This window comes from Pteropus medius, unplaced genomic scaffold (assembly GCF_902729225.1).
Source record: "Pteropus medius unplaced genomic scaffold, Ma_sr-lr_union100, whole genome shotgun sequence".
NCBI lineage: Eukaryota > Metazoa > Chordata > Mammalia > Chiroptera > Pteropodidae > Pteropus > Pteropus medius.
Genome location: NW_024356249.1, coordinates 1975553 through 2000025, shown reverse-complemented (window position 1 = coordinate 2000025; position 24473 = coordinate 1975553). Strand labels below are relative to the sequence as shown.

Sequence of the window (24473 nt, the reverse complement as noted above, 5' to 3'; positions counted from 1 at the left end):
ATTATTATGACAAAGGCCCACATATCCCAGCCTGCTGGCTACACCATGCCCACCTGGCCTGTGACAAAGCAGGTATTTGTCCTCTGCCCAGACTCCTCTGCAGGGAAAGAGGCGGGGGGTGCATATCTGAACACAAAGCTAGTTGCAGGCCTTACCTTGGGTAGCTTTCTCTTCTTCCGGCCATTCTGCAGATCTCCAAGGTTAAAGAAAGTGTCGTCAGGACTGCTGGGGGTGGAGGGGGGACTGGTTTTGGAAGGGGACCCAGTTCCATCCCGACTCAGCTTCCTAGTGTCCAGCAGTTTGAAGTTCCTCCTCTCTGAATTTTGCCGGAAAAAAGCAGGTTTGGACAATGACTGCTGTGCGGGGAAAGGAGAAAAGAAGGTACATCAATACGAAAAGGACTTACTGGGAGATCACAGGGGGAGCCAGTGACGGAGACCACTTGAGGTGGAGGAGGGAAGCTACCCAGAGTATGTCCTCAGACTACAATGGATTTGTCTATGCTAATAAGTGCTCAATAAATGCTTATCACCCAATTATGGAAAATTAGTATGATATAAAAACACAGATCTAATTCAGTCTCACTTTTTAGACAAGTGGGAACTCGCCTGGCTCAATCCCTTAGCTTTACAGATGAGACCTCCCGACAATCCACTGGGACTTACAAGACCTAAGTCTGGCTCTAACTCTGCCACTGGCAAGCTGAGTGTCTCCTATCCAAGGAATTTCACTTCTCTGGTCCTCAGTGTCTTATTTCTAAAAATGAGCTGCTTTAAGGTCAAAAGGCAAACAAAAAAGTGGTAAAAAAAAAAAATGTAACTTATAGAGCTCATTTTTCTAATATGGACTACAAATAAATGAGAAGATCGACAATCCAAAAGAAAAACAGGCAAAAGAATGAAAGTTTGTAGAAAGGAAATACGATGATTCTTAAATATATATATAAAAAAGGTCTTAGCTACACTGTAAGAGAAAGGAAAATTTAAACTCTATTGAAGAAACATTTCTCACTCAAAGATTAACAAAGATAAAAAAACCCGACAACTCATTGTATTGATGAAAGTGAAGAAAACAGTCACTTTCACACTTCTATACACTGTTGGTGGGGTCGGAAATTGGTACAACTCTATGGAGGGTAATCTATCAATAAAATTACAAATGGGTATACCCTTTCACCTAGCAATTCTGCTTCTAGGAATCTGCCCTCCTGATATGCTCATACTCGTGCTAAGATGTATCGTACAAGGAAAGTTATACTGGGCAAAGCATATTGTAAACACAAAATATTGAAAACAACTTAAATGTCCATTAATAGAGGCTCGTCAAATAAGTTTTTGTCCATATAGTGGACTACAATGCAGGCATAAAGAAATCTTAATGTACTGATATGGAAGGTTCTCTCAGACATGTATCGTTAAGCAAAAAAGCAAGGTGTACAATAGTTGGTATAGTTTGCTGACAGCCGTGTGTGTTTGTGTGTGTGTTTTAAGGAGCTATTCTGGTATATCCACGGAATAGTTATGGAAGGATACACAAAAAGCTAACAGTGGTTGCTCTGTGGGACAGAAATAGAGGGATTGAGGCAAAATGAAGACTTTACATTGTATACTTCTTAAATTTTGAACCATATGAATGATTAACTATTCACTAAAATAAGAAATAGTAATAAAAAAATTAAAAATCTACTTTGACTACATGTTTTCTAAAGGTACTTCCAAGATTCACATTTTAGGATACTATATATCTGCAAAGTCTTTTAAAAAATTAATTAATGAATTAGAAGAGATAAAGGCATATACAGCATGTAACAGAGTGCCTAATAGGTAACAGGCATTCCATATAAGTTATTTCTTTTCCTTCCTCTATGGTATGACACTTTTTTATAGTTTAATGTGCTCATTGCATTTTTCCTAAGTGTATTGTTTATGTTCTTTGCCTATTTATCTTTTGGGATCCTAGTGTTTTTCTTATTAATTTGGAGGTGCTCTCTCTACATATCAGATATTAACTTTTAGTTTTGCTGCAAGTGTATTTTTTCCATGTGGTTTGTTTGTATTTCTATTTTGGTTATGTGGAATTTTTCACATAACATTTTTATATAAAAAATTTGTTCATCTTTCCTTTGTGAGTGATTAATATTTGCCTAGAAAAATCTATATCTTTTTAGAGGTTTAATAAATATTTAATTCCATTTTCTTCTGGATTTTCTTAGCTTATTTTGAACATAATTTATTCATTAATCCATCACAAATTTATTTTATTGTTTGTTAGTCTAAATTGATTTCTCCTCTAAGCTAACTTATCCCTATTCCTTTAATGAATGATTTTTCTATGATTTTATAAGCCCACATTTATCATACTTTAAACTCTCATAGAATAGGTTTATTTTGTTCCATTGATTTCTCCTTCTTATTTGGTTCCAAATAGTAACAATAACTCCAGAACCTTTTTTTTTTCCTGAAGATTTTCGGAATAAGACGCGTAGCCTTCCTCAGTGGCCTGCTCCCGTATTTTCACATGGTCTTCGGGGAACAATTAATTGCTTAGTGCTGCAAGCCCTGAGCAGAGGAAGAGGCCACCTGGTTTGCTCACTACAGGCATTTTAATAACTAAACAAGCACAAGAAGAAGGAATAATCATAAGTCTTCTTAAAAACCACATTTCATCTGCAATGAAACCCAAGGAAATGGTCCCAACTCTTTCACTGCATTGGAATCCCATATTGAATTATTGGCAAAAAGCAGGTATCTGTTTTCACTAGAGATTTAGGTTGTGATAATGTCTGTTCAAAGATCTGACTTATGAAAAAGTCTAAGAAGAAAGAAAACAGAAAGGAATCAAAACACACAACGTTTTAACAGGTGTCTAGAACTGGTGGAGGTTGTGTGTGGGCTGCATCTACCAGTGGTCACACTGCTGGAGAAAAGGGCCCCAGTGTGTCCTAGAACGCCCCCAAATAAGCCACCGAATGTCCAGGGAGATTTCATGAGGGTGTGGAATTTCAGTAGCAACTTAACTGATAGAAAGAGGACTTAGTGGGCTATGGAGAGAGTATTATCAAGTATATAGCACAATCTGAGAACAGACATAGAGGTGAGAAAGAGCGAATGAGATAAAAAGAGTCTTCATGGATTAGAGCGAGTGCCGTGAAACAGATGGAAGAGATGACACAACAGTAAACACATCGAATTGTCTGTGGAAGGCCTTTGAAAGAGACGATGCAAGTTTGGACTTAGCAGGGTCAGCAAACTTTTTTTAAAGCCAGAGAGTAAATTGTTTGGACTTTGTGGGCCATACTGTCTCTGTCAGAACTACTCATCTATGCCACTAGAATGCAAGAGCAGCCACAGATAATATGTAAACGAGTCAACATGGTTGTGTTCCAATAAAACTTTATTTACAAAACCAAGTGACCAGCAGTAGTTTGCCAAACCTGAACTATAGTAGAAAAGAGAATCCATTGTCTAAGACCCTAAGGATGATTGTGTCAGACTGTGGTCCAGTGAAGACTCCAGCTTTTGATGGGAGAGCCTCACACCAACATGCCCTGATGATAACATGTCTACCCCACTGTGTTTCTTTGGAGTAAACTCAATGGAGGGGACTGGCTCTGTCACAGGGGCACACAGACTTCTCCCTAATCATAGATTCTGGACTCATACCCAACAAATGATATGTAGTGTCCAAAAGGGAAAAACAGAAAAAGACCCTCTTTTGAAATCTCTCGAGTTGTTTCAAGAGACCAAGAGTGATGGGCCCTGGCCAGGGGGCATCTCAGTGGGGAGAAGGGGGCTGCAAGGAAGCTGTGTGCAGCCCCAGAGGGAGCTGACCTGGACTCAAGCCAGGGTTCATTCACCCTTCTTGTCTGTGAATGGCGGCTAATGGTTTAACTCCTTCCTGCCCTCACTGCCTCAGGAGACACTGACGGCAGGAGACTAGAAGGATCCTTGATGTAAAATGTCCCATCTCCTCCTTACCTCTATTGCAACCTCATTCCTATTTTCTTTCACAGAGGCCTCCTCCCAAGACGTGCATCCTCACACAGACATACACATTTGTTCACATATGCCCACAGGTACTCATATTTACATGAATACATAAACACTCCCTTAAATATACATACATAGAAACACACGGAAAGGCATACATGCACATTCCAACAACTGGGACTTTACGCGAAGTTAATGACATTACATTAAAATTATGAAACATCATCCAGGCAATGAAAATTGTTTTTAAAAAGAAATTAATAATATGGGGACATACTTAATGATGAATATGCACAAAGAGCAGTAAACTGTTTATACAACATAATCCCAAGTCTTTCTTTTAAATGTACACATGCACACGCAGTGTGAGATAATCTGGAAGGAAATAAACCAAAGTATTAGCAGTGGTTATCTCTCGGTGTTGGGATTACATGCAATTTTTTAAAAAAAGACCTGAAAAAATGTAAGCGTATATATACATACACATAATAATCTATTATACAAAAAGAAAATGTAAGTGAGCATAAAGAAAAAACAAAAATCCCCTATTACGTATGAGTTTTATTTTCTTCAGTATACTTTTCAGTATTCTTAAATTTTTTACAATGAAAATGTATTTCTATTTTCAGAAAATAAGGTTAATTTTTTAAAAGAACATTTACTGAAAAGCATAATTCTATATATTTAGCAAATGTAAATAGTACTGCTGTTGCAAGCGCTAGTCTAAATGGTCTATAAGTATTAATTTCATTAATTTTCATAAGACCCCTTAAAAGGAGTATACTACAATCGGTCCTATTTTACCAGTGAAGAAACTGATGCACGTAGATGAGATCATTTGCCCGAAGTCATAGAGCTAACAAGTGGCCCAGGCCGGTTCCGAACGGAGGCAGTTGGGCTCTGGAACCCGCACAGGGGAGTGGACACTGCCTCTCAGAGCTACGGCTAAGTGATGTCTGCTTTGTTGGTGGGAGATGGTGCGTGTGATCTATCCAGGCCAGCAGAGAATGTCAGCGATACATTTTTCCTCTTAAGTATCAATAAGTAAAAAAGAGCATCTTATGTTAGCATAGATGTCTTTTATTATAAAAATTGGTTCCCACCGTACTTGGCGCGCCATTCAAGGGGTGGGGATGCTGGTAGCACCCAGCAAGGGCAGCACGGTCTCGTGTCAGGGCCTCGCACTGTGGGTTTGTAAGCGGTAGTGTCGCCCCCAGCTGCACGTCTGTTTTTCTCCGAGGCAAGTCTGTCCAGCTGACCTTTCCCTCTCTACTGGAACGAGGCGGGATCTAATTAAGTGAAAATCCCCAAAGGTCTCTTAGGACCTATCTGTGGCTGGTAGAGGAGGTCGCCACAGAGGGATCGCTCCAGTAAGTTCCAAGGTCTCAGATGCAGCCCAGATGTGGCAGAGGCTCCATGAATATTTGAAGAACTAAATGGAGGGAGTAGGAAAGTCTGCAGCTGTCCCCCAGAACGGGGGAACAAACCACACACCCAGATGTGGGAGGGCAGCAGAGCGAGTGTGAACGATCAGTGGCGACCAGTCCTGCGTGTTGGGCAGCTGGACTTGAAATTTTCGTTGACATGACTATCTGCTTGTTTAGCTGTCTGGGGTCAGAGGATCTAGTTTCTTTCTCGCCTGGCAGGATGGAGACAAAAAGGGCCAGGCCCTTCTCCTCTAGTATTAGGGAGCAGCACCAGCTCTGAATGCAGAGCTACTGTAGGCTCACGTTTTCCTTTCTAAGATGTAGTTCACTCCTCACGTGGAGTGGAGAGTGGAGCAGAGCTGAGTAGAACAAGGGGGCTGAGTCGGGGTGCACCCTTCCTTCTTCTAAGCCAGGCTTACCCACTATGGGAAATGAAGGATTTCCTAAATGTTGAAGACATTTTCCATATTCCAATGAAAACACAAAAAATACATTTCAAACGCAAGTAGAAACTGTTAATCATCAGTTGTCATGAATTATTCATGATGATACTCCTTTCCACAGGAGGAGAAAAGAACAGTTAATTGGTTTTGGCAAGTATTACAGCAATTGATTTGGGTCTGTAAGATCCACCCTTCACGATAGGTTCTGCCTTCAATTCTCTTCAGGAAGACTGGTGGCAGAAAGCTTCCTTTTGTGACCGTCAAGCACAAAGGTGTGCCTCGTGTGCAGACAGACCCCAGCCACCCGCCAGCAAGTGCTGACCTCACAGGTGCCCAGAGAGGAAGATGGTTTCTTAGGCCTTTGCTATGGGATTTAAACCGACACAGCCTGGATTTGGCCTTTATTTAATGTCTTCAATACCTAAACATTGTATAACAACTACTTATGGGAGACACAAAGAAATAGAATATATATTTTCTGACGTTGAGGAATTTCAGTCTAGTTGGGGAGATGTTTCTAAGATATATTATATGACTTAAATCAGAATTCACATCACCAGAGTAAGAGATGTCATAGGCAGTACATACAATTTGGTGTGAAATGAATGCTTTAGCCCACTGAGTGTTATAGGCAGGCGGAGGGGAAGAGGTCCCAGGCCTGGGACGGCCTGGAAGCTTTCTGAAGGAGACATGATTGAGCTGAGCCCTAAAGGATGGGGAGAGGGAGGTCCAGGCGAGAGTCAAAGCAGAGGTAGAAATGAGCTAACACAGGGGTGGGCAAATTACAACCTTTGGCCCATGTCAGGCCCACCTCCTGTTTTCGTATAGGCCATGAACTAAGAATAGTTCCTACATCTTTAAATGGCTGAAAAATATTCTACGACAGGTGAAAATTATATAAAATTCAAAATACAGTATCCATAAATAGAGTTCTATTGAAACACAGCAACACTTATTTGTTTGCACATTGTCTGCGGCTGCTTTGTACCAGGATGGCAGCGCTGAGTACTTACAGCAAAGGTTATATGTTTGCTCTCTGGCTCTTTAGAGAAAAGGTCTGCTGATCCTGGGCCTGTGCTATCAGAGAGGCCGTCAGCAGGCTCTCACTGGAGGGGAGCTTTCTGTAGGTAGGAGCTGTGGGGAACTAGGTAGTAATGGGTGCTCGGGGATCGATTATGAAGGAAGAGGAATGCCCTGCTAAGGAATATGAATTCAGTCCTACAGGCAAAGGGTTGAAATGATCATGTACGTGAATATAGTTATATTATCCATATGTACATAATTCCGAAAGGTTCAAAAGGATATTCTGTAAAAAATGCCAGTCTCTACCCTGACCTCCAGGTACTCAGGCACTCAACAACTCCGCAGAGGTACCCACTGACGCATTCTGAGGAATCCCTACAGAAATCTTCTTCACCATGCGCAAACAGGTGAGATTACGTGATGCATATTCTTCCATTGAAAAACCCCACACGTGGCGGTGTACTGTAAAAATACTGCTTCTGCCCCATGCCTTTCAGGTCTATACTTTAGAGTTTGTTTTACGTCAGGACATTCTACCTAATGGCTGTATAGCATGGCTGTACGACACGTTATTTACCCAGTTGGGGAGGTTCCCCATCCAGCAGATGTGACAATGATACTTGAGGCAGCTTCGTGGAGCGGAGTTCCAGGAGCACCAGAGGCGGGAAGCGCAGGCAGGCGGGCAGCTAAGGTACAGACCCGGAGCCTCTGTGCACGTGGCCCAGCGTTCCCGTGTAACCCAGAACTCCAGGCTGCTCGGGTCATGGTGCTGGGGATCCCTCGCCCCCCGCAACACTTCCCTGGGGGGCTCATACCTTGGTGGGTGTGTCAGGGATGGAAGAGGTGGGAGAGCCAGGGAAGTTCAAGACACACTTCTTCCCCAGGCAGCGGCCATGTAATTCAACGTCCTCATAAGGGTTTTCCTTCATTGGCGGATCTGTGGTCAGAAGTAACTGGTCAGGAACTGGGAACACTGAGCAGGTCTTTCTTGTCGGATCAGCCCAATAACCTAGCCTCTCCTGTGGGGATGTCTGATGTCTCGCCATCCATTCGTCCTTTCTCCTGGTAACAGATCCGATCCCCACTGGGGAACTCCCCCCAACCCAACCCTGTCTCCTGTTCTTAGATGCACTTGGCTTTCAGGGTTTTAGCCATTCAGAGTTCCCCGAGTCCCTGCCTCAGCGACCAGTTCCGGGAAGGCTCAGAATCCCAAATCTAGGCCAGTCACCGCGTGGTATCCCTGGGCTTGGAAGGTGGGCACGGGACCTAAACTGCTGTAGCCAGAGTGAACCTCAGGACTGTTGCTGGGACTTGCAGGACACAGACAGAACGCCCCTCCAGGGAGATGACGGCAGCATCGTGGGGACCAGGGAAACCTGCTGAGAATGGAGCTAACCTGAGATATAAGAAACAAGGAAGAAAAAGCCAGTCTGGTCACAGGAGCCAATCAAGCCCCTTCACTGCTTCAGCCGGGTTTTCTGTTCCTTGTGAATGAGAGCTCCCCTGTCAGGCGCACACCGCTAAGTCCAGATCTCATCCCTGCTTGGGGTTTGAGGAGCCTGCTGCTTGGGCAGGACTCGTCTCCCCAGCTTGGACATGGAAGTTCAAACAGTGTATGGTGCAATGCGAATAGCTCAGCTAAGCACGTTCCTCTATGCTCGTGTGTCCACCGACCATGGAGTTTTCCTGGAATCGATGATTACATGCCCGTATGCAGGTGTGTACCTGCCCTACCTGCTCCTTGCATGTAGATACGTATGGGTCTCCCCCTCTTACCAGCTCCTTTTTCCCCCCTCCCCCATCTCCACCCCCAGCACGCAGATGCTGGTCTGAGCTCACACATCGAAACTGTGATTTTCCCTAAGATTAATTAACTTACTGAATTTAAACGCAAACTCACTCTGAATCTGAGCCACACTGTGGAATCTGAAAGAATTCTTCAGAACGAGGCTAAAGCTACTGTTTTAATAGCAGACACTCACTTTAGTCTGCATTTGGATGCTCTGTGATTGCCACGCTCCTGTCGTTTCAGAAAGAGTATGGCGGTCTTTAGTTTTCTTTCATTCAGTAACCCCTAAACTTACTGTGCATCACTTATAAGCCAGGTACTTTACGTACCACCTTCCCCAGTCCCCAGACAACCCTGTAAGGTAGCTGCCATCATCCTTAGCATAAGATGAGAGAACTGGAGTTCAGAGACGTTAAGTCGCCAGCTCGATGTCATGCAGCGAATAAGTAGCAGGGCCAAGATTCGATCATGCATATTGAGGCTCCAGGTCTCAAGTGCTTCCCACTGCACCATGCCGCTTCCGTGGCTGTTTGTCCCCAGCCCTTCCTCTCCCCTCTGACCCCATTTTTACCTTCCACTCACCTACCTGCTCTCTCATTCACTTGAGTACATGTATGTCTTCAAGTGTTCGTGTGTGTGTATGTGTGTGGGGGGAAGCGGCCAGCCCATGTCCTCCCTCCCCTTTCTCACAGGCAGACCTGTGCCCCAACACATTTTGCTTCTTACCCAGAATGTCTTCGTAGACGTTCTCCTCCGATAAAGTGCGCGTGAGCCCCAGCTTAGTCTGTGCATACCAGTCGACCCTGCTGTTCTCAGCAGAAGACTGCAGTAAGTCTTCAAACTCATAGGACTTTCTGGGTTGTACCACATGAGAGGAAAAAAAACAAGAACTCAAATCAAATTAGGCTGGTCCAGGGAATACATATAAAAAAAAATTTTTCTTTTTCCTTGAGAGAATCTCTATTACTGAAATCAACTCTAGGTTTTGTAAGCAGATATAAAAATCTTCAAATGTGAGATGTGGCTTTTACTTGAAAGAATGTTTATGTTACTAGGCCAAGTAAAGATAGCAAAGTATATATATAAAATACAGTCCCGACTTTGTAAACAAACATACATAGAAAACAAAAAGCAGGGAATGAAGGAAAAAATACAGCTGCTATCTCAGGACTGAGGGATGGCCTGTGGCTTCTCCTCACTTTTACTTTTCCGGACTTTTCAAATGCTCTCCCATATTTACAGAACACACACATTAATAACCAGAAAGAACCGTGATGGCCAGTTCAGGGAAGGCCAGAGGCCTGGGAACCTCCCCTTTTCTCTCACCCGAGAAGTTATCATCAGAATGAAATCTAGAGCCATGAGATATCCCACCTAACCCCCCTTAAAGATCTGTGCAAACGTGGCCGGGTCTCTGTCTGTGGCCTGGCACATTCTGTGGCTTCCTACCATCCCCTCCCCACCCTGAATCTACACGGCACTCCCTGTTGCGATGGTATGGTGTTCATCGTAAGGCGAGGTCTAGCCCCTTCTCCAACTATCTCACACACACACATACACAGCCGCTCACCTAGAGTTTCTATGATTTTTGTAATTTTACTGAATACTTGGGAGGTGACGAGATGGGTCATATTGTGCAACATACAAAACATCAGCTGCCTCACAGGTTCACTCCACCTCTGTCCGTTTTCTTCTCCCTCCCTCTCCTTCTCCAAAGTAACCCAGATTTTTTTCCCAGTCGGAGCAGAACAGCCCGGCCCACTCAGGCTCTGGAAGCTCACCTTCTACTCCCAAGCAGATCTGTCCAGAACTTCTGCTCAACACACTTGGTCCTTCCTTGAATGGAACTTATGTGAACATGCGGTCCCTCCACACTGAATGGAGCTCACCCCGCAGCTGGCCTAGACTTGCTCCTGGCCCTTCACCCCTCAGTGGACAGAGTCCAGATGGTCACAGCCCCCCTAGGGCTCAGGAATCACCACTCTTTTCTCTTATTTTCATCGTCGGTGTCTAGCACAGTGTTCTTCACATGCTAGCACCCTAGGTGGTGACCCGTAGCTGACTACTTAGAAATGCAGTGTCTCGGTTTCTTCACCTGCACTTTTGGTCTCTCTCTGGCCCCTGGGGAAGGTGCCCCACTGGTGGCTCCAGGATTAAATGAGACCTGGATACAGATCTGGGATCTTTTATTCACAAACTTGGACGAACTACTTAACTGGGCTGAAACTCAGTGTCCTGATTTGTAAAATGGTGATGATCTCACAGTACTGTCAGAAGAATAGAAAAGGGAATATTTATACAGTCCTTAGCACCTAACAAGCACTCAATGAATGTTAGCTATCACTATTACTGTTGTGGTACTATTAATTACTTACGTGGCGAATGTTTTACATTGAGCATTTACTGTGTAGGAGGCACTGTGCTCGGGGTTTGATAAATAAGGAGTGTGACTAAAACAGTGTCCCTGCCTCATAGAGCTTGTGTTCTAGGGAGGAAGACAGACATCAGGCAGCTCACACACGAAAAGGATGATAAACTGGGTTAAGTTCAATGATGGAAGAGAACCGGTCGATGCAAGCAAGACTACCGAGGGCGGCTCAGGTGGGTAGATCATGGGTGCATCAGGAAGGCCTCGATGAGAAAGTCACGCATTAAAGCCACGAGATGGCAGAACCAGGCGGAGGCCATTTGCCTGCTTTCCAAACTTTGGGGATTTCTTGCATTTTAAATATTTTCCTCTACTAGCTCCTTCCTTTCTTTCTTTAAATATGCAGAGGTTTCCTCTAGGAAAACTTTCAGCTGAAACAATGACCCTGGTAGCGCTGCTTTTCTCACCTTGCTGGCCAGCACTTCTAAGGGGCACGGGGAGGAGGGGGGACACCTCCTGACTGCCTACATAACTAGTTCACCGCCCCTCACGGCTTCTCTCTCCTTGACCCTCTCGGCCTGGCATCTGCTCGCATTCCTTTCTGAAACTGTACCCCAAAGGTCGCCAGTGAATTCCTGGTAAAACCGAACCACCTTCTTAGTCCTCTTTTTTTACATGACGCCTCTTGATCTCTACCGTGTAAGGCAGCTGTGCTCAAAGTGCAATTTATGGGCAGGGGCTGCTGTGCCTTGTGTTTGCTACTGGTCCTTGATAAGTACAGATATTGAGAGTAAATGTTTAGAAACTCTTCAAGCAATTTGACGGAACAATTTTTTTTAAACAGAAGCTTGTATGTTGTTGTCTTTTTTCATTTCGTTTGTCTGATAATTCTTTTTTATTATATTTTACAATAGTTTTGTCCGGCAAAGGATTGGAAACGGCAGCACACGGGCCCTCCAGATGGTTTGAGAGCCGGCGCAATGCTGTCCTAACTCTGCTTCCCTGTCAGACACTTCTTGTGTCACCGGCCTCTCTTCCTCCTCTCCCTGGGCTGTGGGTGTTTCCCAAGCATTCTCCTCTTTGGGCCTCAGCTTCGCTATCTCCACATCTGAATCGTCAGCCTTCATCTGCACCTTCTCTCCTTCAGGAACCTGAAGTCCGCACTTAGGGCAGCAGCATAAAGAAGGGCCAAGCCAGAAGTTTCCAGGCTGGGTCTCCGTGGCCTTGCATCGGGCCAAAGAGGCTGAAACTGTCACTCGTGCCCCAGGATCCTGCCCTACTAACAAAAAGCTCATGTCCCAAAGGAGGGGCTACCAATCCGTGAGCCCCTTCTCATCCCCGTGTGGTATCCAGCCAGGAGAGGCTAGGCCTTGGAGCTCTAGCAGCAGACGGGCCTGGAGGGCGGTGGCCGGGAAGCAGATCTGGTCTGTCTTCTCCAGATAGAAATGGGCTGTGCTGTGAGCCCGCTCTGAACATTTCCTAGTCTGGGTTGCCATTAGCCCAGGCCGGTATGAGCCAGGTGGCTGACTGGGGACAGAGGTGTGGTGGCCTGCGGTCAGGGCAGAGTGAAGTCACTCCTGGAGTGGGCCATGGCTTCTGGGTTTGCCCTGGAGAGCTAACCGGATTGCTACCTGGAGCCCTCAGCACACCCACGACCGACCAACCGAGATTTGCTAGGAAAGACGCAAACTGTTCAACGAGACCGCGGAATCACTCATTCAGTACTGATTCAGTACCGACTAGGGGCTCTGCCTGGAGCACACTGGAACTCTACGACAACCTTGTGACGAACTACTATCATTGTCCACATTTTATATATGAGAAAACAGAGGCATAGAGAGGTTAGGTAAGTTGCTTAAGGTCACATTGGGAGAAAGTGGTGGACCAGGGAGTCTGGTTGGAGACTGGAGCTCTTAACAGGACTGAGCAGAGCAAATAAGCAAGGCGTTGCGGGAGAAAAGCTGCAGTCCCCGTCTGCAAATTAAAACAGGTTGTTTCCAGAGTTCGTTGTTAGGAACTTGAACTAATTCTACATACAAAACCTTATCACGTGTTACTGTGAATTACTCAACAAGCCCTCTGTTTCCCTCGTAATGTAACTAAACTATGCTATGAAGGGAAGCTATGAACCCTCACAGAAAAGAATAACTTTCTTGGGAGCTGGGCAGTTTCTGCTACAGTGTCAGGAAGCACAACTCCCGGCAGCAGAGGGACAGAGAGGTGGCCACCGCTTACAGAAAAATCTTTGACTGTCTGGAATGCGAGCATGACCCTGGCTGAGCTCAGCCTTTGATTTTAGAAAAGGGTGGCAGTCACATCTTGCTTTGCCACGGAGAGAGCTCTACAATTGTTTTTATTTTTTAAAAAATCTCACTTGAGGTATCTATTTGTATAGGTCAAATCGGAAAATGAAAAATTATTATAAAGTACCTATGAAATAATATCTGAATAGTTCAAATGTTTTAATAATAAACGCCCTAACAATACAGATGTTTGCATGCTATTGGCTCTCCCGGTCCCAGCGGATGGCTCGCTGACTCAGAGCATATGTAACACAATCTGGATTATCTTTTGGGCTCAGATGGCCTGTATCCAAATGACTGCTGTCGGACACCCTGGCATTTCAGGCTGTAGTTTGAAAGGTTTTTTTTTTTTTGATGATGCTTCTATATTTCCAAGAACAAGATGCTAATATAAAAGTTCAACTATACTTTGCTTTTCATTCCTAACACATAGTAGGTACCACCAGTCTAAATGGCATTAGAAAACTGCAATTTAAAAAAATTACAAACTTCCTTAAAAAAACTCATTAGAAGACAGTTATTCACATCGCAAAACTATGATTTAGTTTGCAAAAGAATTCATGTAAGTTTTCTTAAATAGCCATTCCTTTTCTGTATTAAAATGTTGGTTTTCAGGTGACTAATTCCTATGCAGGATGATTGAAAGCCACGGTACATACAAAATCAAGGAGAAACCAGAAATCTTTACATGCCCCGTTTCTAGAGCCAGCGGGAGAGAGAGTTCCAATTACAAAGTCTGATGTGTCATCATTATGCATTGGTAACATACTTACAAGCAGTGGCTTTGCACAGTTCCTCCCAAGCACTATTTCTATAATCTGCATAAACGCCTCCAAGCACTGGGTCCTCCGGTTTTGGGGTTCAGGCAGGTGATGAGGATCCCCGAAGAGGAAAAATATGACTAAACAAATAATCCAACCACTTATCTAAGTCTTGTCTATAAAAATATCAAGCTTGGGAAGAAAGGTTTTAGTACCTTTATTTACATATTAACTGAGGGAAAAGAAATTTCAAAAGGCTAATGATAACCACATCTAAATTGGCTTCTCTTGCATTTAAATATTTCCACATCTGTTCCACATCCAGCCCACATGCTTAATAAGCACCTTCTGAGGGTCCCAAATGAGCTCACAGCTGGTGAAGAAGTCTCTGCCTTCTGGGAGCCCACAGCCCGGTGACGGGGTGCAACCTCCTCTCAGCCCATGTTTGCTTCCTGGGCCCTCAAATTATCAGGTGATTTGTGTACTTCTTAGTTTTAGAAATGCAGGAATGCTCTGATTGGTCCACTGAAGATTGCTGAAGTGGGCTATAATTTATGTAATATCCAAATATCAAACACCAATGTCAAATATTATGATTTCAAGTAGTATTTTGAATGTTATTTGTGACTTCCATATTTTTGTAAATGAAATATTAACTTAAGAGGTCATCCCACATCTCCATTTGGATGATGCCTAGGAATCTCAAAATTAGCAAATCCAAAACTGAACTCATACTCTTGCCCCCTGCTCCCTGATGAGGACCAGCTCTTCCTCCAGTGCTGCCATCTCGGCAAAGACCATCCATCCACATATTTATTTATGACTTAAACGAAGAAGTCCTGTCCAAATCTCCCTCCTAACTGCCCACTTCTAACCAGTTAACAAGAGCTCTGCCTGCAAAGCATTCATGAAATCCACCCACTTCTCTTGGTCTCCACTGCAGTTACGCCACAGGGTAACCCCAATACCTCCTTGCTCTTCCTCTCACCCTCTCAGCTACCCACCCGGTCACTGGTGCCCTTTCCTGTCGCCATGCTGTTGTGGGGACGAACTCTTAAGAATGCAAATCAGATCATGTGTCTCTCGTTCTTAAAACTTTTCAGATGTTTCCTATTCCTCTTAGGTAACTGGCCCCAATCCTTGCCTGGTCTATAGGGCCCCTCCAGAGCCTGGCTCCAGGACCTCTGGGCTCACACCCTTCCCGACCCCCTGGCCACTACCTGCTGCTCAGGCCCTGCAGCTTGCTGAAGTCTTTCTTGCCCCAGGGCCTTCAAAATGAAACCCCAGCTCCCACCTTCCTCCTTCCTTGGGAACCTCAGGGTTCAGTCTGAGTGACACTTCCCCTCTGAGCTGGCCCTGTTTCTAGGACAGGCTAAACACCCCTGCCGAACGCTCCATAGCACCGAGGTTACATAACTAGTTGTGCACTTCTAACTGTGACTAGTCCCTAAGTCCCCTGAGGGCAGGGGCTCAGCATCTTGTTCATCGTTATATTCCCATGTCTAACACTACATAGGCTCAAGGTAAATATCTGTTGTCTGAATAAGTGAATGAGTATTTTAACAGCCACGTTTACTGCTTACAATTGATATCAACTATGACATAAACAAATAAAGCAGCTCTACTCTTAGAGCTAATTTTTAGTCAATTGTTTTGAACACATTTCTTCCAGAGTTGTTTTCAGCTATGGGTTAAGAAAGCTTAAATGGCCTGGGACCTAGCCACCACGTAAAACACCATTCTGATGAGCTGGAAACCAGGGATGCCACGTTCTGGCTCCCTCATCCACCTCCAGCCGCCACAGAATCTCTTCTTGCCTGTCTGGGCAACTCTTCGCCCAGCTCACCACACCCCTGGGGGAGGGGAGTCACGCCACTAGGTGATCTAATGGGGGCTAGCGGGATTTCGCTTATGTTAGCCCTTAGCTTGCACTCTGCTGTCGAGTACCTCCTCTTGGGAACTATGACTACCCCATTTGGCTTCTGCTTTTCTCTATCCTCAATCCAAAATAGAAATGTCAGAAGAGAAACTATCTCTATCCTCCACTGTGTCTAAAATCTAACCATTTCTACTTTCTATTGAGAAATAAGACATGACGACCACTCTCCTGATGTAGAATAACAACTATCCTTGATACCCTCATCTTTGTTTCCCAATGCCATTACTACAGAAATAAATGAGTTTACAAAGTCAAGCTTCTCAGATGCTTTCACAGTAACTTTTGCTCTAGATATTAAATTAATCAAATGATTTGCCCCTTTGAAGATTTTAAACATTCAGGGTTTTTTTTTTTTCCCCAAAAGATTTTTATTAAAATCTAGCTAACATATGATACTGTATTAGTTTCAAGTGCACACCACAGTTATTCAACATTTACATACCTAGAGAGGTGATTGCCATGATAAGGCCAGAGACCATGTGACACCGTATAGTGCTATCACCATATAATTGACCATATTCTGTATGCTGTACACTGCATCCCTGTGACTTATTTGTTTTATAGCCTGGAAGTCTGAACTTCTCATTCCTCTTAACCTTTTTCCTTCCTTTTTTGATTTTTCAAGACAGTTGACATTCACTATTATTTTACATTAGTGTCAGGTGTACAGCATAGTGGTTACGCATTTGTATAATCCGTGAAGGGATCCCCTGACGAACATTCAGTGTTTACACACAGCAGTTAGGGTTACCTCATGGATGTCATGCTTGCTAAGACAGGCTCATAACGACAGGGACAGCCCACAGCGTAGTAAGTGAATTTTAACCATTCAACTGCTGATGGCTGAGGGTTGCTGCCCAGCCAGAGTGTTATGGGGGTCCCTAACGGTCCTGTAGAAGATGGGGATTATGGGATCAATAACAGCACAGCATGATTTGGCAGTCATATATTGACTGAGGTTTCACATCCTCAAAAGTTCTGAAAGTCTCATGCTAAAGCCCCAAGGAAAGGCTGAATCTATATAATGCCAAAACAATCATTTTGGTCAATGTAGTTATTTGGGTTCATAAAGATCTAAACACTCTTGTCATGTGATCAAATTAAACTAAAATAAAAAATCTGAATTCAAGTTAAAACCTTTTGGGTATATATAGATACATGGGATTCAGGATGCTGCTTATACTTAAAAAATAATAACTTTTCTTGTTAAATGTTGGCCTTAAGGCATTCCTGCCAAAGTTATTAAATGTATGCCATAAAACATACACGACCAAGTTAATGCTGCTGTAGGAACCTTATCTTTGGAATTTCCTGACATTTGAAGGTTTCTCATTTTCCATTTTAGGATCGAAGGCAGTAAGTTCTTGCATTTAATTTCCTGGAGCTTTAGAGAAATGAAGAAAGAAAGGAAAGAGAAAAGGAGAAAGGAGAGAGAAAAGAGGAAAGAGAAGAAAAGGAAAGGGAAAAATAAGAAGAGAGAAAGAAGAGAAAAACACATTTTCTCAATCTGAGCATCTGAACTCATTGGTTTGGCCGTTGCTGAGGTGAACTAACTGGCCTATGAAAATAAGCTGGAAACATTCTCCAACGCGCACAGCCCGGCTGTGTAATTCTAAACCCTCATAACCTCAAAATCCTTAATCATTTCTTTCTTCGATCTTGGCTTGGCTTTCCTGCCTCAGAGAGGGCAGTAAGTCTGCCAAATTCAGAGTTGAGCCTTTTCTTTTTTTCGAGATAGGACCACAATAAAGAGCATACTTTAATTTTTAAGAGCAGAAAGTGAACATCTTGCCCTAATCACCCCCACTGTACTATTTTAAACAAAACAAAAAAATTCAAAGCCAAAATTCTTTAAAACACAGCTGATGCAACCATATCTGAACTGGCCAAGAAAAATTTCATCTTTGGGCTGAAACTAAGTAACTTTAGCTAGTTTTAAAGAAAAGGCTGGGATGCTGAAAAGAGCAGATGGTCGCTGAGAGAGAGAAGATGATGGGAACAACTGTTCACCAGGTCGATCTGTCTGCCCAGGGAGGACACAGGTGGAATGCTCCAATTTCCCAGAAAGCGGACCTCTCGGGAGGCACAGCCCAGAAAGGGCGTGAAGAGCTGCTGTTAGGAAGCACTGGGGACAGCAGCAGAAAGTCACCAGAGTACTTGGGGCTCTGGGCTTGGCACCTGTTTGGGAAAGGATGTAGAGCTGGAGATGGAGTCAAATGTTCTCAGAACAGAAAGAAGGAATTCTCTAAATTCTTCTATAGATCTCACCGATACTGAAGCCTGATAAAGGTAGTACCATAAATACCAAGTTTAGACCAGTCCCATTTATGGAATATGGAGACAAAAATCTTATACATAAGCAAATAGTATTTAGTAGTACCTTAAAAGAATAATAAACCAGGACCAAATGCGAGTTCATCCCAGAAATGTATGGATGGGTTAATAGTAAAATATAAATTCGCTATTAAGAGGTCAAAGGAGAAGAACCATATGATTGTATAAAGTTGCCAAAAAGTAATTTGACAAAATCTAACATCAAATTTTAAAACTCTTAGTAAAATAAGAAATAGAAATGAATACTACCTTGATGACATAAAAACATATCTCGAATAAGAGTACTTAAGAGTGGGACACTAGAAACATTACCGGTAAGGTTAGGGGTAAGATAAGGCTCCCCACTCCTGTCAGCATTAATATTTAATCCTGTTCTGAAAGGACTATCCAGTGCAACTCAGTAAGAAAAGAAAAAGAATTTGAAGGTATAAATTAAAAAGAAAAAAGTAAAATGATAATTCTTTCCAGGCAATATGATTACATATAGAAAGTTCAAGAAAATCAACAGACGATCTATCAGGAACAATAAGAAATTTCTTTAAGGTGTTTTTTAAAAGATCAATGTACAAAAACTAATAGTCTTCTTAAATGTGAAAATCATATAATGAGAAAAAAGATTGCATTAACAATGGCAACAAAATATAAAAACTTAGCAAATACACAGAATTCCAATTTAAAAAACTAATACATATTTTGTGTGGTGAAATTTGCTAGTGATATATAGAACATTTAGGAAAGTACATGTAAGAATAGTTAAGACATTTTTGAAAAAAGAGAATAAAGAAATAATTGGTTTATAATTATTAAAAAGGAGACCAAATGGTCATTTTTTTCATGACATGATAGTATATGCAGGATGTCCAAGAGAACCAACTGACTGATTATTACCGACAATAAAAAATTTTTGTAAGCTCTACTAGATATCAAAACATATTATGAGGTTAAAATAATGAAAACAGTTTGGTATTGGAAAAGAAATAGATACCCTAAATAGATACCCTAGTCAAAAGAATCCTACCTAATAGACCACGGTGACTTGGGAGTGGCATGCTCTAATTCATATTTCTAGAAGATTCGTCTGGCTGCTGAGAAAGGAAAATACTGGATGGATCCAAGATAACTAAGATGATAGCAATGGAAGAGATGGAGTGAAATTCAAGATAACATTTAAAACAGTAGCCAAGGGCTTCCTGATGAATTAGATGGGGGTGTGTGAAAAAGAGAGGACTCGGAGATGGCCCCTAGGTCTTTGGCCTAAGCAAAACGAAGGGAGAGGCCATTTGACAAGACAGCAATTATTTTGCGAGGAGATGGTTAGCAGTGGCCTGGATTGAGAATTTAGGTTTGGACATGATAGGTCTCAACCACTAGGGAACCAGATGAGACCCAGTCTGGAGACCCAGTCTGGAGGGGGTCGGGACTGGAGGTGCACATTTGGGAATCATAAGTGTGTGACTGACATTTAAAGCCGTGGGACTAGATGAGATCATACAGGGAATGAGTGTAGACGAAGGAGAGAAGTTCCTGTTCTGATCCCAGGGCGAGGTGTGGATGAGTTGTAAGTGGGGGTTTGGGGGGTGGCTGGGTGTTATTCTGACACGTAAAGGGAGAGGGGAGGAAAATGAAGCTGAGAAGGCGCAGCCAGAGAAGCAGGACTACCAGGAAAGCGGGTGACCTAGAAGCCAGGTGAGCACAGTGTTTCAAGGTGGCATGAGTCAGTTGTTCCTCCAATGCCAAGAGAGGTCAATTAAGAAAAGAACAGAACTGGAGACTGGTATAAATTAAGTATACATTCCGTATGGCAAGATGGAGGTCATTGGTGGCCTTAGTCAATAGCAACTTCAGGGTAAGTGGCACGAGGTCAACTGCAGAGGATCAGGAAAAAAAACGGGTGAAGAAATGATGACAGTAAGTATAGACAACTCTTTTGAGGAGTTTTGCTCTAAAGTGGGTTTCCACATTAGTGGGTATAAACCAACTGGCACATTACAAAAATGGACTAGAAATTAGGTTTCAAAGCAGAAAAGAAACTTTTTCCAAAGGATAGATTTTATTTTCAAGCATTCACATGCTTTCTTAGCTAATCTATTCTTTTACGTTTATAAAACAGGCAGTGTGCATCTATAGGTATAAATGAGGAAACAGAAGCTTCAAGAGGTTAAGTAACTTGTTCAAGGTCACGTAGACAGACTGTAATAGGGCCAAGGTAGACCCAGGCAGTGTGTTTCTGAGCCCATACCAAGGACATATATGAAAAAAAGAGCCAGGAAAGATTCAAAGCACCATGCACTACCACGGATGGTAGTCCCAGAATGAATATCAATTAGCACCAATTAGTAGACTGCCGGTGTTAAAACAAGTTTTCGTTTAATTCTTGGTTCACTATCTGAATGACAAGAACTTATCATACTCGAAGGGTAATTTTTCAAAGCAAATATTCTTTTCTGAGGACAGAGGACAAACACAAAACATGCGCATCAGTTATCACGTTTCTAGGTTTCATCGATAAACTATCTTAAGCCATGAACCGTCTTGATTAACTACAAGCTCCATCGGTTTACTAAAAACGAACAAATAAGCTGAGGACAGACAGCTGCGACGTGGCAGAAACTACGCAGGCAGTCGCCGCGGCCTACCTGTGGTCCGTGCTGGGTCTCGGTCTCCCGTTCCACAGTCTTCTGTTCACAGAGGAAGGAGGGGGAGACGAGGGCAGGGGCGGGGGAGGTAGAGAGGGCAGAGGGGGCAGGTTCCTCCTGTCCTTCCTGACGCAGATGCCTGGGTTCCCATCCTTGTCCCCTTCTCCATCATGTTTGAACGTTCTCCGGGGTTTGGGGAGCGGGTTGATGAAGGGTTTTGGTGGGTGGCCCCTGTACACACTCTCTGGGCTGTGGTCCCAGGGCTTCCCGCAGGAGCCTCTCCTTCCCTCCACAGCCTCGGGGGCTGGCTCCGGGGCCAGGTCCATGTGCTGGGACCTGCATTCTGAGCCCCTCCCACCCCCACGGTTCTCAGTGAGGGCGGGCCCCGCCTCGGCCTTGTCTGGCAGGCAGTGTGGGGAGTAACACGTCCCTGGTAGCTGGGGATCCAAGCCAGCCGACCCGTCCTTCAGAGCCTGCTCCAGCTTCCTGACCTGCTTCAGCACAGAGAGGCTGTCGTTCTGGAAGCGCTGTTTGCCAGGCCTTGGCTCTCGGTCTCTGCCCGAGCTGGGAGCCAGCTCCCTGGATGGCTGGCTTAGGTCTGGCCTCTGCTCCGCATCCGGTCCCCCAACTGCCACTACCCTTTTATTCCTCTCATTCTCTTTGCTGTCTGCGTCCAGCTTCGTTCCATTATGAGCCCTCACTCCATCACTTCTCCTCTCCATCACACAGGAGGCCAGGTACTCCTCTTGCCCATCTGCCTTCCTGCCAGGTGCAGGAGTGGACAGCTCCTTTTTCCCTTCCCATTCTGATATCTTGTCCTTTATGCTGAGGGACTTGTGCTGGGCCCTGTCTCGGGCAGGAAAGCAAGGGTTCTGAACACCGCCCAGCTGCCTCCTGCCTGCCCCGCTGGCTTCTTTAGCGCTGAGATCTGAAGCTGGGTCGCTGATGATCATATTAGAGCTGAACATGTTCTGCTGGAAACCGTCTGCTCTTGACTCCAGCACCAGGTTACTGAGGCTTTCCAGCGGGCTTCTTCGGAAGGGCGAATCCTGACCAGTCTCTAGGAAAGGAATGGAGGACCTAAGTGGCTGCCTTCCAGGGTCTTCCCCAGCCTTTGGACCTTCTACCTTGACCCTGAACAAGAAAGACAAATACTGGGTGAGGGATTCTTGGCTATTATTCTTGGCTGGGCATAGAGATTTGCTAGAACTTAATATCAATGTTATATTCTAAATGCAAATCACAAACATTGAAACTACCATTTAAAAAAAATCATGAAATATTTTTCTTGGGGAGATAGTATGGTGGAATGAAAGGAGCTATTGGATTTTGGAGTCCAGCAGACCTGGGTTTAAATTCTAACTCAACCACTGACCAGCTGTATGACCTTGGGTAAGTTGCTGAACTCCTGTGTGTCTCAGTTTCCTCATCTGTGAAATGAGAATAATACATATGTAACAATGTGATGACTGTAAACATTTAGTGAGCCAGCTCACATGAAGCATCTAGCATGTCACGAAAAGAAACTTATCCTAAAGGATAGATTTGAAGTGGTCGTCATCACTATTATTAGTTGTTTTTCCCCTGTTGAAATGTCATGAGATAATAGATTATATTGTCTAAGTTTCCTTTGCTTCTATAATCAACTGATGGGCCTTTATAAGTACTATTTAAAAATCAAATCAACGCCATACGTCATCGAGTTTTACTAATTCTGGGCTTGAAAAGTTGTCCTGATCTGAATGAGTAAAGACACAGTGATTGAATGCATTTGGACTGAACTTCCTCCAGAGTGTGAGCCCTGCGGGACGGGCCTCTCCATGAGGACAGGGATTGTTTGGTTTGGTTTTGAATTTGGCCTGCTTTGGCTACTGCTGCCTCCCTAGCACCCGGAACAACACCTGGCAGAGAAAATCTTGTTGCATAAACAAGTGAGTGAATCAACAGGCAGATCCAAATTTCACTTGTGTACAGAACTGTGCTGTCCAATACAGTGGCCACTAGCCACACGTGGCTATTTAAACTGAAATCGAATTAAATTAAAGCTTTAGTCCCTCAGCTGCACCAGCCACACTCAGTACTAAGTAGCCACATGTGGCTAACGGTTACTGAATGGAGCAGAACATTTCCATCGCTGCAGAAAGTTCTGGCCTAGAATGTACATGTGGGGATATATGCCTCGGAATGTGATTTCAGGAGGTCAGTTCGTACCACGAAGATGTTAAAATTTATTTTGAAAGAAAAACAAAAAAACATGATTAAGCTAGTCTAATGAGAATGAGAATATCTGTTTTGAAATGTAAAACTTTCTTCCACTAGCACAGGTCATGGCTGAACACAGTAATCTTAGATGTGCCACGATGAGCAAACATGCATGGACCAACTTCGCGGTGCACATTTTCTGAATGTGTACACTTATCTGACTATATAGGAATTCTGAAACTCCAGTTAAGGTTTACACGAGAGATGAATAATTAGCAATTTCACGCGCTCTGTTACATTTAGCTTTCTATTCCAAATGTAAATTGTTTTGCTGTTCTTGGTTGCTCAGCATAAATTAGAAACTTGTGAAATTAAAAACACATTTTCATACATTAAATATGGCTACCAAAGCAGAATTCCTTATTTAAATAAACAATTAGCTTTCATAACAGAGTACTTACAGAAAAGAAACACATCTTTTAATTTTCCTGTCACCACTGAGGACATTAGTATGAATTCAGATTTTAGTCAGAATCAGAATCAGAATCAGAATCAGTTTGTTGATATTCTACTGAGTTCAAAAGCCCTTACTTTAATGATATTAGAAGATGAAGAGATAGGACACATAAAAACAGTTCAGGTTAGTGCATGCTAAGTGACAAATGATGATACAATACATAATCATAGAGCATCAGAGAAACCTGGGTTTGAATCTTGGCTTCATTTTTTTCCATCTTAAAATAAGATCCCTGTCTCTTTCCTCTGCACTGGAACTTTAGGATTGCAGAGGCCTAATTTATCTTGTTTTCTGTGCCTAGTACATAATAGGAAGTCATATTTATTAAATAAATGAATGAATGAGTTAATATATGTAGTGTGCCCAGAATACAGCATACATCATAAATCTTGATACTGGTAAGTGGTAACTGGTGTTACTGTAATGATTATAGTTATTGCCTAAGGTCACAAATATCTGGTGTGACTTCACAATCTCTTCACAATCACTATCTAAAAACCGAAGAGGGAAAAAGGATGGCTTGCTGGAACACCACGCTGGACTGACAAAGCTCAAGCAAGAGCGGCAAGGATGGTGAAACCAAGGTGGAGTACCTTCTCCACATGTTGCTGTACCCCAAAATGTCTTAAGTTCCTGTTTCCAGACTTCTCTGGCCTCAGAAGGGGCTCTGGACTGGGGCGCATAGCTGTGAACAGCTCAGTGGTCGCCAGCTCCTTTGCAGAATGTGTGAGAGAGTGTCAGA

At 43.5% G+C, this 24473-nt stretch overlaps 1 protein-coding gene across 8 annotated transcripts in view; it reads right to left on the bottom strand.

The window, feature by feature from the left end:
• DENND2A (DENN domain containing 2A) overlaps window positions 1-24473 on the bottom strand; it is a 114620-nt gene that overhangs the window by 39007 nt on the left and 51140 nt on the right. For 4 of the 8 annotated variants that reach the window (XM_039860796.1, XM_039860800.1, XM_039860802.1 and 1 more), the window contains 4 exons: window positions 21013-22146; window positions 9398-9525; window positions 7698-7819; window positions 156-356 (listed from right to left, as the gene is read on the bottom strand). In XM_039860796.1, the coding sequence (XP_039716730.1) occupies window positions 156-356; window positions 7698-7819; window positions 9398-9525; window positions 21013-22146 (1585 nt within the window). Of the gene's footprint in view, window positions 1-155; window positions 357-7697; window positions 7820-9397; window positions 9526-21012; window positions 22147-24324; window positions 24445-24473 lie in introns of all 8 variants that reach the window. The other 4 variants (XM_039860798.1, XM_039860801.1, XM_039860799.1 and 1 more) reach the window with 3 other exon arrangements.